Source organism: Candoia aspera, chromosome 2 (genome assembly GCF_035149785.1).
Source record: "Candoia aspera isolate rCanAsp1 chromosome 2, rCanAsp1.hap2, whole genome shotgun sequence".
Taxonomy (NCBI): domain Eukaryota; kingdom Metazoa; phylum Chordata; class Lepidosauria; order Squamata; family Boidae; genus Candoia; species Candoia aspera.
In genome coordinates, this window is record NC_086154.1 from 145,022,511 (window position 1) to 145,042,473 (window position 19,963).

The window sequence follows — 19,963 nt, forward strand, 5'->3', positions numbered from 1 at the left end:
GTAATCGCTACAGACAAATACAAGTTATGAGGTTAGAAAACAAATGATGACAGCCCAGTTCCAAAATCCAAAACAGTCTCTAACTAACTAGATTATTTGCCCCATTTGGAGTTTCCTTGCTGGCAGGTTGAAGATGGATTTATGGAAAATACTTTCTCTTTTTTATCCCATCTGAGTACAGCATAAGCTGATTTGCCTCCCCTTATCTCTCCTCTTTTGATGACTAGCTTCTCTTTGACAGGCCCGTCTTCTGCTGCCAGGCCTGGAGGATGAAGACTGAAGAGGCCCCCTCTTGTCTGCAGCAGGCCATGCCTGTCCTGGGCTATGGTAAGTGCCTATTCTTGGGGGAAAATGTGTGGAGCTCCACAGAAGAGGGTGTTGTTGGGTAGTGAGATTGTACAAGGTACACACTGTACAGTCCTCTAGTCGCTGTTGGATACCTGCTAATTTGGTTCTAGTTTAGCATGACTTTGGGGAACTCTGATTTAGCTCCCTATACTCTTCTCAAAGGAACTGTGTCAGCCCAGTTTACACTGCCCCCACTGATGGTCAAGAATGGAACCCTATACTTTCTGTGTTCACATAACACGCTGAATAGGTCACTTAAAGAATTAAAGAGCTAAAGGCTACATTTGTATAACACATTAAGCTTGGTTAGTTTTAATCTTGATTATTTGTTTGAAATGATGCACAAATCCAACTGTCTGTTTAAGGTTCAATATGGTGCAACGCCCCCCCTCCAAAAAAAATAGGTAAATTCAGTAACTAGGTTGTGTGAATGCCACCAGTGTGGCTTAATGGAGCAATGACATGTCAAAGATGACTGAATCCTCTGTGTGCCATGTCTCCTTCTTAAAGCAGCCTGGATTAGCTTTGCTGGCCTCAAATAAAGTAGAGGAAGTCCCATCCCCAAGGCTGAAGTTCACACCAGCTGGCTTTTGGTGTCCCATCTCCAAGGGTTTTGCTTTAGGAATGGAGAGAGGAGACTCATTTCTTGTGCTTCACTTCAAGGGGCAAAATGTCTGCAGCTGACCTGTTCTTTCTCTGCATCCCAACATGGGTTGATGCCAGGTTAGTCAAATCAGGAAGAGAAATCAGAAAACAAAGTGTGACTTCATCTTCCCCACAAGAATAAATATGAAAAGCAAAGAAATTTAAGCCAGAGGGAAACCTGTTTCTCCATAAAAATAGCTTTTCATACCAATGAAAAGTTTAATATTTTCACATTAGTGAAGAAGCTATTAATAAAGTAGACACAAAGCTAGATATGGAGACACAAAAATAATGACTAAGTCAAGCACTTCTAAACTCCAAAGGCTGTTCATTGGACAAAAGATATATCTTGGTTTGAAAGGAAGAGCATTATTTAATTGTTTATTAATTGCTTATTTACACAAGCTTCCATTCTATCAAAGTATGTTGACTTTGAGGAGCTTACCAAACCTTAGTAATTAAGGTTCAGTTAAGGATAAAAGCATACAATATAGCCACAAGCAAGCGAAAAATAGCAGTAATCTCAGCCATTCATCCCCATGTCATCACTTCTTTAGAAAAGCAATCTTTCATCCTTCCCCATCACCCCTCCCAAAAAGCCATGTCTTCACTGCCCTTCAGAACAGTGACAGAGATGAGGCCATCCTTATCTCTGGAGATAAGCTGTTCCAGAGACGAATGTCATCATCACCGAGAAGGCTCACCTCTGGGGTCCCTGATGTTGACATTCCTTCAGCATGGCAACCTGGAGTAAGCCCTTCATCTTGGATCTCACTCAGTGGACAGATTCTACATGGAACAGCCAATCTTGAAAATACCCAGGTCCTAAGCCATGAATGGCCATAAAGGAGATAACCAACACCTTGAATTGCACCTGGAAACTGATTGGCAACTTGTACAGCTCCTCAGTAGTGCTACATGAGAGAAACAGCACAAGCTTGTTACTACTGGCATTGCTGTACTCTGGACCAGCTGAAGCTTCTTGTTGATCTTCAAGGGCAGTCCCATGTAGAACAAGTTGCAGTAGCCCATACATGAGGTGTCAAGGCTATGCATGACCCACAGCCTCCATGTGCAAGGAGGAGCCCTGAATCCAGTATGACACTTGGGTTCTATGCAGGGAAGCACAACCCTTTCAAGAGTTAAAAATGGATTGCTTCCAGAATCGGGAGGCTTCCAAATCCACAGCCACTCTGTCTTGCTATGGTTAAGTCAAAGCCCTTTTTCCCATCCAGACTCTTACATTCACCAGGCACAGTGGACTGCGATACAGTGTCCCCCACCCCTAAATCTTGCAAGCCCCCAAAAAATAACTTGCTTATACCTATTACAGGTAGTCCTCGCTTAACAACCACAATTGGGTCCAGAATTTTGGTTGCTAAATGAAGTGGTCATTAAGCAAATCCAACCCAATTTTATGACTTTTTGTGGCATCATTAAGCAAATCACTGCAGTCTTTAAGTGAGCCACATGGTTGTTAAGTGAATCACATGGTTCCCCATTGATTTTGCTTGCTGGAAACTGGCTGGGAAGGTCGAAAATGGCAATCACATGACCGTGGGATGCTGCAACGGTTGCAAATGCAAACTGGTTGTCAAGAGCCTGGATCATGATCCTGTGACTGCGGGGATGCTGCGATGGTTGTAAGTGCGAGGACCAGTCACAAGTCTGTTTTTCCAGCACCATCGTAAGTCCAAACTGTTAATAAATGAATGGTCATTAAGTGAGGACTACCTGTAATGCCACCAAGCACTCCATGGGTCATCAACAAGAGTTATCAAGGCCTGAATCCAGATGGAAAAGGATCTAAATAATGACTTCATCACGAGTATTCTGCAGCTGCAGTCCCACCACTTTCTCAATAACCTTCCCTAAAACTACAGACCAGTAGTTGATCAGAATAGATAAGTCAAGTGATGGCTTCTTGAGGAGGGGACACACCACCTCCTCTTTCAAGGCAAGTATAACCTCCTCACCCAAGAATGCAGTGATCACTACCCACATCCACCCTCCCATCACTTTCCTGGAAGCTTTCACTAACCAGTGTGGGACAGGGATTCAGTACAATGAGGGTGGCGGCTAAACTGTCCACTTCCTCAGGGATCCACCGGCTTAAACCAATCCTAGATGACATCACAAGATAATGACTCTATCATGTCTATTGGACTAGCCCAGCCAGCATGCAATTCCATGTGTGTTTATCTTCCAGATGCCTCACAAACTCTTCCCAGTTTTCTACTAACAACCAAATTTCAAGTATGAGAGAGAGAGAGATGCTTGTTTGTTTTTCTCATTCAAACTTTCCATTGTGAAATTCTTTTCCTACTTTCAAGAAAAAAATTCTCCTTCCAGTTGAGCTTGCTTCCTGGAGACTTCATATGCACATCCATGTGATTTCCTCGGCAGCAATTTGGAAGTGGTTTGCCACTGCCATTTTCCAGGGTGTTTTCCCAACTTTCCAATGCCTCCTACCTTCTCACTGTTTGGTTCACCCATATTTATACACTGTTGTAGCATATATTATTATCCTTTTGAACTTGAATATATTGTTAGCCACTTCAGTGTTAATTCATACTAACCAAAAGGGAAAGCCTAAATTATCTTACCAAATAAGCAGTAGGGCATCTCAAGTCTTACAATTAAGCATAAACACGCTTTATCACTGTGAATTCAAAATGCCGGTAGTTGATTGAAAAAGCAGAATATGAAGAAAAACAGGTATCTTTGTAATTGAGGTTCAAAGGATAATAAACTGCTCATAGTGCAAGTGATGATTGTTATTTTATTTGTAAATATATTTTTTCAATAAAAAGGTACAGAAATAATAATAGTAATAGTAATAAATCATTGAAATAATTATAGAAACTGACCTATTAATATCCAGTTTATGTAAGATAGGGCTTTCCACAGCAATACACAAGTTTTCTGATTTCTAGTGCTTTAGCCCTATTCTACTTTTTAAAGTTTCTTTATAAACACCCACATAATATGAGGGCTAGATACTTTAAACAAAATATTAATTTCATTAATTTTGGAGTCATTGTAGTACGAGTTGGGCAGGGAGAAATATGAGAGTAAAATAAAATAAAATAAAAAGCTCTTGTTGGTGAGCATCTTCCATCCACTCATATGTGAACGTGCATGTGGACATTTATGAGTCCAGAGAAGGAATAGATGGCAGGGGAGATGCCCTGAAAGATTATTTATTCTTTGCATGAAAGATCATGCAAGTGCACTGTCCTTGCCAAAGTAAGCCACTATGGTCCAGAACTAAACCATGCTATTACAATGGAGGCCAGGCATGGCCTTCAGCTGGTAGGCATTACTGGAGAAACACTCCTGAAGGCTCCCTGCTCCAAAAAAGCAGCTATACAAAATTAAGCATTTCCTGAAAATTAGCCTCCATCTAGGCTAAGAGTGAGAGGTGAGAAAGAAGGTAGGACACTTGCTGACTTTAAGGACTGTGTAGAAACATCTTTTGTTCTCCAATCATTCTCTTCAAGACTCTTCCTTTAAGAGTCATGAAACAGGAACACCCCCCCCTTTTTTTTTTTTTTGCCTGTAGCTCCTTTGCACTGCAAATCCTACTGCAGAGTGAGTAGGTCTGGTCAAGCTGAGTCTGTGCTTTATTCAATGAGGCTTGCTCCCAGGTAAGTCTGCATAGGACCACAGCCTGCACGACATGCCTGGCTTGCCTCTGTAAGCACTGCTGAGGTCTGGGGAAAAATATATCCCACTCAGTAACCCTCAAATAAACAATCTGGAAGCAAATAATATGTGGAAGGGAGTACAGAGACCGTTGAAATGGTATCTCTGGGACAATTATGCCAGAGAGTTTCCACTAACGCAGCAAACCTAGGCATTTTGCTGTTAAATAAACAGAATAACACTGCACAAGAGAGGATTATTTTCACAAAGCCCAAACCATCTCCATTTCTTTATGACTTTTAATTTCAGTCTGAGTGTAGGCATGATCCGGCTGTGGATGTGAGGAGAAAAACAGACCCCGGTTAGAAGAAAAAGCTTTGCTCCCAGCTATTACCATCTCCCTTTGCCCTCATTGTGTGTCTGTGTGTGTATTAAATCTGCCAAACACTGGAAGAGAAATATAGAGCAGTTACAGGATCTGTGAAAGTGAAGCTCGAAGGAATTGCAAGGCTGATTCTGATAAAACCTTTGTTATTTAGTTATGCTCACTACCGCTTGGTTCACTTACTCTGAATTAGTTCAGATGAAAAATTAGGTTTTGCGTGTATGAAGGAATCAAAGAGCATGATTGTCATGCCAAAGAGGACAGGGGTCTCCTACCTTTAATAACCAGGTAGAGGAGGAAAGTTTGAAAGGTGCTGTTTCTCCTGAGAATTATTCCTTATCCATAGCAATAACTCTGCCACTATATCCCTACCACTCTTGGTGCCCCTCCCTTCCAAAGAAAAGGAATTTATGATGAATGTGGCAACTGGGGACTTGCCTCTCTTGTTTCTGGAAAGCACATGGCAATAACGAAATCTGCTATTCTTTTGATAAAGCCTACAGGGGTGCACAATGTATTGCTTCTATATTGTGCGGGTAGGTTAACCCAGCTTTCCCAATGTGATATCCTCCAGATTCTTTGGGAGAAGAAATCCTGACATTCTGATGTAATGATATGCTGGCTAGGAATTCTGGGAACTGTAACCATCAACTCACCAGATCGGGCAAGACCTACTCTTGCGCACCTTCCACAATCACCTTCCACAATCTTACTTAACCCAACTCTGTCAAGTGTGTATCATAGCCCCAAACATCTAAAATATCTAAGACTACACAGTCCATGATACTTGCATGTTCAGAAACACTCTGAGGCTTGAACTGAAGCTAGCAATTGGCAACAGAAGGGACAGTACAGCAATCTAAACAAACTTGGCTTTAAGTCTAATTAACGGATAGATTTTCCTAATTAACAGATAGATTTTCCACTGTGCAGGGCTCCCAAAAAGATTGGAGAGAAACAGTCTTCCTGCTAGTTTCACTTGCCACTAATTACCGTCAAAGACAACAAAAGGTATCATTTGTTCAAGTAATCCATACAGAAGCTAACAGCAGAGGTGATCTGCTGTTGTGTAGTTGTGTAGTAGAAACACAATTAAAAACAAAAGAGAGCTGCAATGATGTGTGGCAAGGGAAATGTTCCAGTTCAGGTGGACATGCTTTTCTCTGGAATGCTCAATCCCATTTTGTATCTCCTTTATTGTTTCCTTCCCACCCCATAATCAGGATTCCTTGCCCACTGAACATCCTTAGTCTTCACAGAAGACTAAGAAGAATAGTATGGTCCCCCTTCCCTAATATTTTTCCTATTTCTATTAAACTTTGTCTTCCCCCAAACTTGCAAATTCCTCTTCTCTTGCTGATAATGTTCTTTTGACTGTATAATGAATTCATTACTACTATATTGATGATAATATATATGAAGCTTGGAAGCATCCCATGTACATATAAAGTAACAGAAAATGAGGCCCACCAAAGTCAGCAAATCTTATTTCTGAATAGATGTAGACATACAGTATACAGATCAGATGTTACACCTTTAAGATTGTAGATACACATTTAGAATCCCATATTTTTAAGAGAAAGTTGTTTCTTATCTTGCAATGAAAGGCAACCAAATGAGACATTCAACTGAAATGCCTTCGCATTTAGAATTGGAGAACGTGTTAAAAGCCTATCAAAACTTTTCAGATGCCTCCCCATGCCAGTTATTCAAATGCTAATGGATGGGAAGATGTCTCTAATTCTCTTTTCACCAGGATGATAATGTACCTGCTTATTGTCCCCCTTTGACTAATATATAATATATGTTTAATATGCTTGAACAGTAAAGAATGACCTTTTTCTTACTTTTTTCACACTCTTTGATGAGTTCCCACCCATTTCTACTGGATTGGGGTTCTGATCACTAGTAACAAGCAGTTAAATAAGTAAACTGTAGTTGATTTTGTGGCCCATGGATCTAAAAATTGAACTGCTTTCCTCCTTATTGAATACCATTATATCCCCCCCTCCCCATGCTTCCTTTTTGGATCAAGACAAATTAAATATTAAGGGAAACAAACCTCCTGGTTCTTTCATCCTTACCTTTCTTTTAAAATAAAAAGTAAGCTATTTCAAGACAATCAGGCCTGTGACCCAATAATCCTTGAGGTGTGACTTGTAACCCAATAATTCATGTCTAAATTGGCATAGCTGATGCTGAGTAAAGACCCATACAGCAGATTGTTGATGTAAGTCTCGACAGCCAGGTTGGCAACCAGCTCAGCTATAATTTAAAACCTGCTTCAGCAAGGAAAAACTAAGCTGATAGATTGTTCCAGTATAAGTTCTGGTTGCAAAGTTTCTTTTTTCTAAAACAGCTATATGTATACTACAACTATCACTATTACTGAAGTACTTCCAATATATTAGAATTAATAGTATACTAACTTGGCTTACACATCGTACTAAGCCATGGTTTGCTTTAACTATACTTGAATGAATAAACTACCATAGTTGTGTGATGCTAAGAACATTGAAGCTGACCATCAAGAGTTAGCATGTGAACAAAGGAGAAAGGAGGCATACAAATCATCTGATTACTCTCCCTTGCTGTGCTAAGCTATATTGTATTTCTCTTTAAATTATTCAATTTATACCAAGGCAATATTTTTCTTAGGTAAGCTGATGTACTAGTCCTTTGATACCAGTCTAGATTTTTTCCTCTGGAAAGCACAATTAGCTTTGTTTTGTTTTGGCTTTTCCATAACTTACTGCTTTCTGAATGTGTATTCCTACCTATGAATTACTATTTGCATAATGCAAATGTTACCCTTCTGTTTCTGTGTTGCGTTTCCTCTCTTTTGGAGATGGGACACGTAAGGGACTATCTCAGTGGAAAAAAGAGTCACCTCTATTCCTGCTGTGGGTATAAAGCTGCTTGAAGCCTTTTCTATACATTCATTTATGTATACATGCCTATATACTTAGAATTTACAGCTGCCCATCTCACCAAAATGACTCTAGGCAGCATACAGAGGATTCCCACCCCCCCAAAGAAACAGAACTTACAAAAATAAATATCCAAAAGCAATAATATAACATATGCCTGGGGCTGAAAAATAATTCCACTTGTAGTCAGTAAAACTGTTACTAAATAACACAGGCAATGGGGCTTGTGTAACCTCCTGCCCCAAATACCCATGGACCGTCTAGGTCTTTAATACCTTACAAAAGGCTAACAGGATCAGGGTAATCCAAATCTCTGGGGGGCAAGCACAGTGACAGAGAAGGCATGGCTCCTAGGTCTGGCAAGATGACACTTGCCTACTAGTCAGGACCTGGAACCTGCCAACCCTGCCGGTTTTGGTGGGGCAAGCAAGGCAATCAGAGATAGGTGGTCCCACAAGTAACCTGGCCCTCAGCCATAGAGGACTTTATAGGAGGTAACCAGCAGTCTGAATTGCATTTGGAAGCCCACTGGGAGCCTGGGCAGCTCACAGAACAGAGGTGTTATATGATAGAATACTCAACACTGCCCACAACGCTGCATTCTGGACCATTTGCAGCTTCCAAACACTCTTCAAGGGCAGCCCCCTGTAGAGCGCAGTAATCTACAGCTCAGCTGTTGGTGTGGTTTTATGACTGGGACATATTGTTGACCTCAGGCATCTTGGCTTGTTGTTTTAACTGTTGGTTTTAATCTCTGTACGCCACCCAGAGCCATTGTTGTGAGATGGCGGCCATATAGATTATTTAAGTGAATAAACAAATAATCCAACTGGGAGGTGACTAGAGCATGAGTGAGTGTGAGTAGGGCCTCCCAATCCAGAAAAGGAACCAACTAGCACACAAGGCAACCTTGTGCAATGGCCCTCCTAGCCACAGCTGCCACCTGCTCTTTGAACAGGAGCTGTGAGTCCAGGAGGGCCCCCAAACCATTCACTGACTCTGTCTGGGGGAGTGCAGCCGATGCACAGGAAATGGCCTATAAGCTAGTTGCTGGTTTTGACCGCAGGTATACATGGTCTGAGTCCTATCCAAAAAGGTTCCATAATCTGAAAATGCCTTGGAGTTATCTCTATGAGATGGGCAGCCTATAAATTTATCAAATAAATAAACAAACACAGCCTCCGACAGAGCAGCTGTTGCCAAAGCTGCTGGACAAGCTTTATAGAGCTTAGCTCAAAGGTGTTATAAGAAGGAGATCCTTCAGGAAATTGACACATTTTACAGCTCACCCAAATGGAAGCAGCTGGTTATCGGAAAGGTTGATCTGCTCTTTCTTTAGTATGTGATGGCACTAATGATTTTTTATTCAAAACACAAAAAAGAGAATAAGAGTGCACCTTTGCCTCCAATTCCTACATTTTCTAGTGCAGCCATCTACAAAATTACCTTAACTGCAAGCCATTCTGTGTACTTCTAATAATAGCTACATATATTGATTGGGTTCAGGAATCATCCATCCATCCATGTATCTCACTACAGATATGGTTGAGCCCTATAATTATCTGAGGCCAAGAGAAGGGTTTTGTTTTTGTTTTAACCAAGTAGCTTTGTAAAATCTGGAAAGTTTTCTTAGAATTTGGAAGGGGTTTATGCTTTAAAGCCATTTTCAAAGTGTAGTAGATTCTCATTTAATCCCCAAGATGCCCTACTGTACAAATTAGAAGCTATCCTAAATAATTATTTTAAAAAAAAAATATGGTCAGTGAAGGCTAAGAACAGTTCAGCTGTTGTCCTTGCCAGATCATTTCTGTGGTTATAACTGACATCTATTCAGTATAATCACGATTTTTATCTTTCTTTTTGTGTATTGTATATATTCTTTGTTATTCTGTAGGGTTCACAAATTTAGGTTTTTGGAGACATGCCACTGCTAAAACTATGAGCTGAGAGGACATCCCAAGATAGACAGATATTTAAAAGATTTGTATAGCTGCCCATGTTATACAACATAACCCTGGGCAGCCCGCAAGCAATAATAAAAGAATAAAAACAGTAAAAAAAATATAAAAGCCAACAAAGAACCTCCTGGTGCTCCCAAACACAACACATTTCCACACATCCAGAAAAAAACAACAACTTTAGAGCTTCACTGGGCTCCACTCACACTACCCCAAGGCTTATGGGAAAAGCCAGGTCTTCAAGGTTTTCCAGAAGGCCAGGAAGACAGGGGTCTACCAGATCTCAGGGGGGAGGGTGTTCCAAAGGGCAGGGGTGCCACCAAAAGGTGCCCTGCCTAGGTCCTGCTAGATGGCAACATTTAAGGGAAAGGGCCTGGAGTGCATCCACCCTGTCAGCCCTAGGGAAACAGACAGATAGGGAGAGGCAGTCCCACAAATAACCTGGTCCTGTGCCAGTAAGAGCTTTAAAGGTGATAACCAGCACCTTGAATCACACCTGGAAAGAAACTGGAAGCCCATGCAGCTCACCCAGCAGTGCTGTAACATGGGTGATTCACAGGGTACCCAAAATTGTGTGTGCCACCAATTTCCGGATGGTCTTCAAGGGCAGCCCTATGTACAGTGCACTGCAGTAATCCAACCGGGAAGTGACCTGGGCACGAGTAACTGTGAGCATGGCTTCCCAGTCCAGGAATGGGTGCAATTGGCACACAAGATGAATCTCTCTGAGTTGCTCACTGGCTCTGTCCAGGGGAGTATAACCTTGGCAAGAGTTAAAGATGATATCTCATGCAAACCAGGGAGAACCAAAAAATCCAGAGCCACACCATCTTGCTAGGGTTTATTTTTCATCACAACATTGTGGTACACATTTGCAACACTGAGGAGCCAGCAACACTTTCTAGGAGTGCAACTGGTAGAGGTGATCCAGGCCACACACAGTCTGGAGAAGGTGCTGCCAAACCTTAATTGACCTCTAGTACAAATCTAATTTATTTCCCTTCTCAATGGGATTTTCAGGCCTTGCTGGAGAGAATTGTGTTGCCTGAGTTAGATTTAAAAACAAATAGCATGTGGGCCATCCCACCCAATCTGGCCAAATTATTTCAGTCCCTGAGGCAGAAACCCCCTGAAGCACCTATATCTGGATGTAGTGGTGTAAGGAAAACAGTGTAAGAAATAATTTGCTGCTCATGTATAACACCAGGTGTTGCTCTATATCTAGCTAAAACTGAGTTCAGGCAGGGGAAATAAGAAGAGCCAGCAGCCCAATTCTGTAAGCAGCCACGCAAACAAAGACTTTGCTTCTCATTCTTGCCCTCAGTAGCAATCTCGTTCCACATTCATTTAATGGCTGTGCTGTAACTCTGTGTTTTGTGATCTTTTTGTTAATTGCCTCTAAATTTCCATGCATTTTTCCTTTGCACTGTGTTAATAAACTCAACTGAATGGGGAAAACCAGTAGATGAAGCATCTGTCAACTAACGAAGCAACTGACCATTCGAGCAATTAACCTAGATTTATTTATTCATGTGACACCAGCCAGGCATTTGCCTCAAATCTTCACCTGCAATCAGAAACCATTGCCCTGGAAAGGAGATGCACCAGTTTTCTTTCTGTATGCTAAAAAGCAGCAGCAAGCAAGAACGCAAATAAGCAGGCACATCTGAATCGCCTTTCTGCTTAAACCTTGCAAAGCATAATATCCAGCTGTGGCCATACAGCTTCAGCCTAGGCTAGTGGGCAGGGATGTACATAATAAATAGAGCCTGCAAAATGAAATTTTAAAAAATAAAAAATAAAAGCAGGGAAGGCCGAAAGCAAATGACATGTGCATAACATAATCCAGCAAACTCAGCCCTGAAGGAGGAATGAAATCCATTTGACAAAAGTTTTATGCCTTGTTTACTTCCCTCCTGAACCAAATGATCAGTGCTGGATGGGGTGTTTTTTTAACCCATGTACTGCTTTATCTTTGCAGCTCCTGCTGAGAAGCCATTGAAGGGCTGGCATAGGTCCATGCACTGATAATCCTGATCAGATGATGCCATATATTACACACACACACAATTTGAAATGAGTCTGTCCTGCTTATGTCAAAATATCAGAAATTGAAAGACTATCAGTGAAGGTTCTTGGCAACCTGTAAACTGACTAGATTAGCCTTCCCCACCCTGGTATCCTCCAGATGTTGGGCTTCAACCCCAGCCTCATTAGAGGATGACATTAGAAATCTAGCACATCTGGAGAGCACTGAATTGAGGAAGGCTGAGCTAGATAGATGAAAAGCTATGAGAAGATGAATAGAAGGACTTCTTATAGCCACAATAGAGTTAGAAAGAATGAAGGGTAAGGATAATCATACTTTCTGAGTTTCAAGGTTTGTAGAGCATTTGGATTTAGATGGTTGTAATTCATTATTTTGGAAGTTTGACAATTATAGATGCTTGATTTGGGGGTTGTTTAGAGTTATGAAGATAAACCTCATTAAAAAAAATAAGATTGGACATGTAATAGAATCCTTGTGGACTTTACTTCTTTATTTATTAAATTTATGCCCACTGCAATTGCCAGATTCTCAGACCGAGTATGTGGTCAGGTCCTCGGCTTCACTGATCTGACAATGACATTACCAGGAATCAAGCTCAACTTGAAAGTGATTTTACCTGAAAAGTATTTATAATAAAGGCAAATTAAACTTAATAATAAATGCACATATACAGTATAGTTGAATCAGAAGTTCATATTTTACAAGATCAAATCATAAAAAGTTCTGAACGTCTAATCCATACTGTGCAAATAAAATAGAATTATGCAACTTGACAAGACAGAGTGGCTTTGGCGGGACTCTTTGGTTTCTGGAGAATTACCATCTTTGGCCTTGGATGGGATTGCACTGCCCCAGATGGACCCCATGCACGATCTGGGTATTCTCCAGGACTTGTGATTCTTGCTTGAGGAGCAGGTGGCAGTCATGGCCAGGAGGGCCTTTGCGCAACTGCAAGTAGTGAGCCACTTACATTCATTCCTAGAACAATATGCCCTTGTCACAGTCACTCACACCCTAGTCACTTCCCATGACTATTGTAATGCACTCTACACAGGGCTCCCTTGAAGAGTATCCAGAAGCTTCAGTTGGTTCAAAATCTGGCAGCCCACACAGTTTTGCACAAGCCTAGATTTGTGCATGTATTACCTCTTTTGCAGAAGCTGCATTGGTTGCTGATTTGCTTCCGGGTCCAATTCAAGGTGCTGGTTATTACCTACATGGCTTGGGGCCAGGTTATTTGAAGGACTGCCTTACCCTAGTCACATCTACCTGGCCCACCAGAGCAGGGAGGCAGGGTATGCTGCAGGTCCCATCAATTAGGGAAGTTCAACTATTGGGACTGAGAAAAAGGGCCGCCTCTGTGTGGCCCCCTCCCTATGGAACGTCATTCCTAAGATTGACCCCCTCCTTGTTCCTTTTCCAGAAGGCCCTGAAGATGTGGTTTTGTCAGCGGGCCTGGGAAGCCCAGGTCGCTACGGAGCCAATCAAGTAGTTAATTTGAGTGTGTCTGTTGCCACCGTGGAGGGTGTTTTGTTTTATGGATTTTAATCTTGTAAGCCGCCTGGAGTCACCAGGTGTGAGTTGGGCAGCCATATGAATTTGTTTAATAAATAAATAAATAAATAAATAATAAAACTTACTTGCAATTACACATAACTTACTTGCAGATTCCGGATGAGCTCTTAGGACCTGTTCCTTCAGGAATGTTTGCTATAAGGCACCTGGTTGCAATCCTGTACATACAGTAGTTATCCAGAAGTAAGTCCCATAGACTTCAGTGGCACATAGTTCATAAACGATAAGCATAGGATCACATTGTAATCATGGTAAAATTCCCAGTTCAAAGGTAGGAAACTGCCCCGTTCAGAAGTCGCTGAACTACCATTTCCAATCATGCTGATGGCTATATTCTACAAGATCTGGGGAGCTACAGGTTCCCTACCCCTGTCCTGTACTCCAGACTTTCACCTTGAACTTTGTGGAATGCTTTTGCTCATGTATAAGTCTGGTGGGATTGTCAACAATTATCATTCTTTTCTCCTATAAGGCTCAGAGTCGAAAATGCGGGAGGTTTGTGCTGGTTGCAACACCCCAATCTCAGATCGCTTCCTGCTGCGAGTGAACGAGCGCTCCTGGCACGAAGGCTGCGTGAAGTGTGCTGCTTGCCTCCAGCCTCTCTCGGGCACATGCTATTGTCGCAACAGGCAGCTGTACTGTAAGCATGACTATGAAAAGTAAGTGCCAGAAGTTTGACTGTCTGATTAGCGAATGTATTTGTAAGTAATTCAAGTAAGTGAGAGAAAAGGCAGTCTGTTTTCCAGGATGATTGTCAAGGGATGTATTTATGTGTGTGTGTGTGTGTGTGTCTACTGTATCTATCTAGTTACACACACACACACACATGTAGAAGTGAGTTGACAAATTTGTGAGTTGGCTTCAGTTGTCACCCATAGGTGTTATGAACAATTTTCGGTCTATGTGTTGCGGTAAATGGCTGATCTTATCTGATGTCACAGCAGAAACCTGCAGAGGTTGTGGTGTCATCAGCTGTCATGTATGCAGTTGTTTATTTTATTTTATTTTATTTTATTTTATTTTTTCAATTTCTATGGCCGCCCATCTCAAACAAGTGACTCTGGGTGACAAACAATCATAAAATCAATTAAAACCAAATACAGACACAATACAAAAAATAAACGTATATACAGAAGTTGAGAAAAGTAGTAACCGTAGATGTTAATATAACCAAGAAATGGGGCCCTTAACACTCTTGGCATCCCAGGCCCCAGCACACAACCAGGTCTTCAAGGCCTTATGAAAGGCCAACAGGGTTGGGGCCATTCTAATCTCTGGAGGGAGATTGTTCCAGAGGGCAGGGTCTATGGCAGAGAAAGCATGCCCCACCAGCCGACATTCCCTGGCCGATGGGACCCAGCACGCCCATCCTGCCAGACCGAATTGAACAGATAGAAACAACTGGGAGAAGATGGTCCCTCAGGTAACCCGGCCCCAAGCCATGAAGGGCTTTAAAGGTGACAACCAGCACCTTGAATTGCGCCCAGAAACACATTGGCAACTAATGCAGTTCACAAAGTAGTGGTGTTACATATGTCAAATATCCAACACCATTTACTACCTGTGCAGCTGCATTCTGCACTAGTTGATGCTTCCAAATGCTCTTCAAAGGCAGCCCCATGTAGAGCTCATTACAGTAATCCAGACAGGAGGTCACGAGGGCATAAGTGACTGGGAGCAGAGCTTCCCAGTCCAGGAATGGGCGCAGCTGGTGCACAACCTGAAGGCACGCAAATGCCCTCCTAGCCAATCATAGCAGGAGTTGTGAGTCCAAGAGAACCCCCAAATTGCACACTGGGTCAATCTGGGGCAATGCCGCCCCATCCAGGACTAAAGGTGGAAAAACCTTGACACTGGAAGGCCCAGGTACCCAAAGCCAGTCCATCTTCCTTGGGTTGAGCCGAAGCCCACTGAACCCCATCCGGTCCCCTACAGCCTCCAGGCACTGGGACAGGACATCCACAGCTTCAACCAGCCCAGGGTGGAGATATAAAGCTGGGTGTCATCAGCATACTGATAATACCTCTCCCCAAACCATTGGATCACCTCATCCAGAGGCCTCATGGAGATGTTAAATAAGAGGGGAGAGAGGACCGAGCCCTGCGCACCTCACAAAGTAGGGGCTGCAGGCTGGACCTCTCCCCCCATCAACACCAACTAGAACTGACCCAGGAGGAAACAGGAGAACCAGCACAACACAGTGCTACCCACCCCCAATTCCTGAACCTGGTCCAGAAGGATACCGTGGTCGATGGTATCAAAGGCCACTGAGAGGTTAAGAAGAGCAAGGATGGATGCACTACCCCATCCTGTTCCTGAGAGACCTCATGCAAGAGTGTGACCAATGCCGCCACAGTCCCGTAACCCAGCCTGAAAGGGGTCCAGGTAATCTGCTTCATCCAGGGCCCTTTGAAGCTGCTGTACGACCACTTTCTCCACAACCTTCCCTAGAAAGGGAAGATTGGAGACTGGATGAAAACTGTCCAGGCTAGCTGGGTCGAGTGATGGCCCCTTGATGAGAGGGAGCACCACTCCCTCCTTAAGAGCCTGCAGGACCACCCCCTCCCTCAAGGAAGAATTAACCACGGCCCAGACCCACTCACGTTTCCTTTTCCAGGCAGCCTCGACCAGCCAGGAGGAGCAAAGACCTAACACAGAAGTGGCCGAACTAACAGGTATAAGAACACTGTCCACTTCCTAGGGTTCAACGGGATCAAACTCCTCCCAGATAACTGTGCAAGACTCAGCCCCCATAAGCTCCACTGGTTCTGCTCTAAGGCTGGAGTCCAATGCAGAGCAAATCTGGGAGACTTTGTCTGCTAGATGTACAGCATATTCTTCACAGTGACTCTGTAGGTGAATCCCAGTATTATTCCCTCCAAGGAGGGACCGGGTCACCCAAAACAGGACCATTGGGTGGCTATCTGTGGGCTCAATAAGGGCAGAGAAATAATTACATTTTGCCACCCTTACTGCTATGAGGTAGGTTCTAATAACGGCTCTAGCTTGTGTTTGATCATCTTCACTCTTTGTCATTCACCAGTGACACTCTAGGTGTCTCTTTGCCTTCTTCATCTCCCTCAGCTCATCCATAAACCGTGGAGGGTTCTGGGATCCATGGGCACAGAGAGGCCACTCTGGCATGATCTCGTCCAAAGCCGCAGCCACTCTCCCATTCCAAGCGGCCACCAAGGCTTTGGCCAGACCATGTAGCAGACCTTCCAGAACAACCCCAAGCTCCCTCTGTCATCTGGGGCGGGCTGATCTAATAGGCCAATCTAATGTTGTGATGTCACAGAGGAGCAGAGCAGCTTATTGCTGGGCACAGATTTAGACAACCTAAAAACTGGAGATGCAGAACCACTTAGTCCCTTTCATCAAACTGGAACGTTTGTAGAATGACATATTGCTGGTGGAACTCAACTGAATAATTCTGGAACTTTTTTGACCTGCTATGTATGATACAGTATAAGTTTTTAGTACAATCTTTTCTTATCTAAGGACCGTAGTTCTCAAAGGGAAGAAGACTTCTAATGAATGAGCTTACTGCCATGTGAACAGATTGTTAACAGTGTGTTAAAATCCATTCTTAGATGGAATTTAATGAAAACTGTGTATTAGTTTTCAGCAGCAAAGTAAATCTAAATTCTGCAAACAGAAAATCCAATTTTGAGGCAAAAATATATTATGACCATTAAGAGAGCCTGCAGGCTTTAGCTTATTTTGTGATAATTTATTCTTCTGCGTTGAAGTTGGATTTCACGGAATTGTTTGGCAAATGAATGGCACTGCTTAGACAGTTATTGACAGAATGTAAGGTAGGGATCATGAGTCAGTAATGCAATGCTACTACAGTTAGTATGAAGGCAGCAGCTGTTAAAATAACACCTTCAGTATCTGAGCTCCTAGAGGCTAAAATTAGGAGCAAAAATCAGACAAGATATTAAGGTTTTTCTCTGGGAGATAAAAATACCCCAAATTAGGAAATATAAACAAAGGGCAAAAATAGACCTACATACATAGAGTAGATTCCCCTCATGCTACTCCCTTTCAAGGCAAGCAGTGTGTTCCCTATATCTTATTCATTTCATTGATTATTATTGGCCTGAGGGCATGATGCTTGACAGCCATCTTTTCCATAAAGGAAGTATTCGGTCCTCTTTTGGAAAACACTCTCCTGGATAAGTGGGAGCCATTTTGGGGATTGCCCAGAACTGAAGAAATCCTTCCCCCCCCCCGTTTTCCCCCCATCTTTTCTCTTCTTTTCTTTTCTTGGTGCCTTTGAATCAGTGTTGACTCCTGGTGACTTCATGATCTAGTCCCTGCAGTTTTCTTGGGAAGATTTTTCAGAAGTGGTTTGCCCTTGCTTCCTTCCTGGGGCTGAGAGAGAGGGACTAGCCCAAGGTCACCCAGCCAGGGCCACAACTGCGGGGGGGGGGGGGGGGAACAAGCAGGGCATGTGCTGGGGGGGCACCAAAATGAGCACTGGGGGGGGGCGCCAAAATGGGCACGGAATCCATGTTTGCCCGGGTGACACAGACCCTAGTTGCGGGGCTGCACCCAGCTGGTTTCATGCCTAAGGTGGGACTAGAGCTCATGGTCTCCCAGTTTCTAGCCTGATGCCTGAACCACTAGACCAAACTGGCTCTACAGTTTTTTACTGATTACTAATGGCAGTTTTGCTGGTAATAAAGAGAGATGTCTGAATATCTGAAAGGCTTTTTTAAGCTTGTGTGAGACAACCTATTTGATCTCATAATAATAGAAATCTTACATTGTTGACTTACTTTTGAACCACTTCCAACAACCATTACAAATGGGAAAAACAAAACTGTTTCACATTTTAGCATGTTTTTCTTATGCTAATCTGACTGGGTTCTTTGCCTCAGGCTCCCCACAACTTCACAATTATTTTAAAATTCAACTTTCTTTTCACTTGACTAAAACAACTTACTACACCCAAGTCTCCTGTCATGAATCCCTAGGGCTTTTGTCTCCTTTCCAGAAAAAATGCCCAGTAGTCTCTGTGTGTGCACACATTACATTTACTCTGTGATTTGCATTAGAAAAGTGGAGATGAGGAGGAGAGAGGGTTTAATCTTTTCCCTACCAGTTGTTTCCCCTTTCTGGCAAAGCGTCCCCTCCTCCAGCTGCTTTTATTTTTGACATTTCAGACCTATGTCTAGCTTGCAAACATGGCTCTGGTTATCTGAACCAATAAAGGGAACAACAGTTGTTGGAGGACACTGAAGTTCCTTTTACTCCCATGCAAATCTTTCCCTTCTGAGAACAATAAATAGGCAGGAAAATAATAATAAGTATAATAATTTATATGCCACCAGACTCCCAGCTAGAAAAAGCTCTAGCTGCTTTATTACAGCCAATTGCAGAGGACTATTTTTATTTTATTTATTTTATTTAATATTTTTATCCCGCCTTTATTATTTTTATAAATAACTCAAGGCAGTGAACATACCAAATGCTCCTTCAGGTGAGTTGGGCTGAGAGAGAGTGACTGGCCCAAAGTCACCCAGCTGGCTTTCATGCCTGCTATACCTGTTTACTTTGGTATGGCAGTATATATGGTAGGCATATGTGTATTTTTATTATTTTTCATGCTGTCTCCATTCTTTGGAGATATTAAATGCCAAGTTTCTCTATTAGGGTCAAGAGAGAGTGAGTACAAGGAAGGCGTGGCAGCTTTTGAAATAGCTTGTCAAATTGCCTGAAGTGAGGTGTTAACTTATGGAACTGTGAAGTAGGATAAATGAGTCGAGAGTTATCCAAGGTTACACTGATTAGAACAAAAATTATTTGATTTCCAGAATTCTTTCTAAAATCTAATTCTGGATATTCTCGGAATATACAATGTGGTTAAATGCTGCTCAGCAGTTGTATTCAATATATTGTAATGAATTGTTTATGAGAGCCAGTTTGGCATAATGGTTAAGGCATCAGGCTAGAAACCAGGAGACATAGGCACAAAGCCAGCTGGGTGACCTTGGGCCAGTCACTTTCTCTCAGCCCTAGGAAGGAGGCAATGGAAAACCATTTCTGAAAAAACTTGCCAAGAAAACTGCAGGGATTGTCCAGCCAGTCTCTGAGACTCAGACATGACTGAATGGATTTTTAAAAAAATTGTTCAGAGTCAATATTTGACATTCCATGATAGTTAATAATGTTGGATTATTTAATAAGTAATAGTGCTGATTAGCACCTGAATGTACTTATTAGTTGGCATGATACCCCATGTAATAGTTACATGTAATGGCAGCTAATATTTAGCAGAATTTCATAGGGAATATGCAATGGTATTGACATTTGAAAGCTTATTTCTTGATTGACGTCAGCCGAACCAAGCTGGACATCAACAGATCTAAAGATCTTTAACTGCCTAGTTTGTGATGAAGCTGTACATTCTATA

The 19,963-nt window shown here is 42.4% G+C and overlaps 1 protein-coding gene across 1 annotated transcript in view; it reads left to right on the forward strand.

Moving 5' to 3' along the window:
- Positions 1-269: 269 nt before the first annotated feature.
- Positions 270-19,963, forward strand: part of LOC134490746 (LIM homeobox transcription factor 1-alpha-like) — an 82,519-nt gene continuing 62,825 nt past the window's right edge. The window contains exons 1-2 of the mRNA XM_063293994.1: positions 270-327; positions 14,012-14,198. Of these exons, the coding sequence (XP_063150064.1) occupies positions 270-327; positions 14,012-14,198 (245 nt within the window). The remainder of the gene's footprint in view (positions 328-14,011; positions 14,199-19,963) is intronic.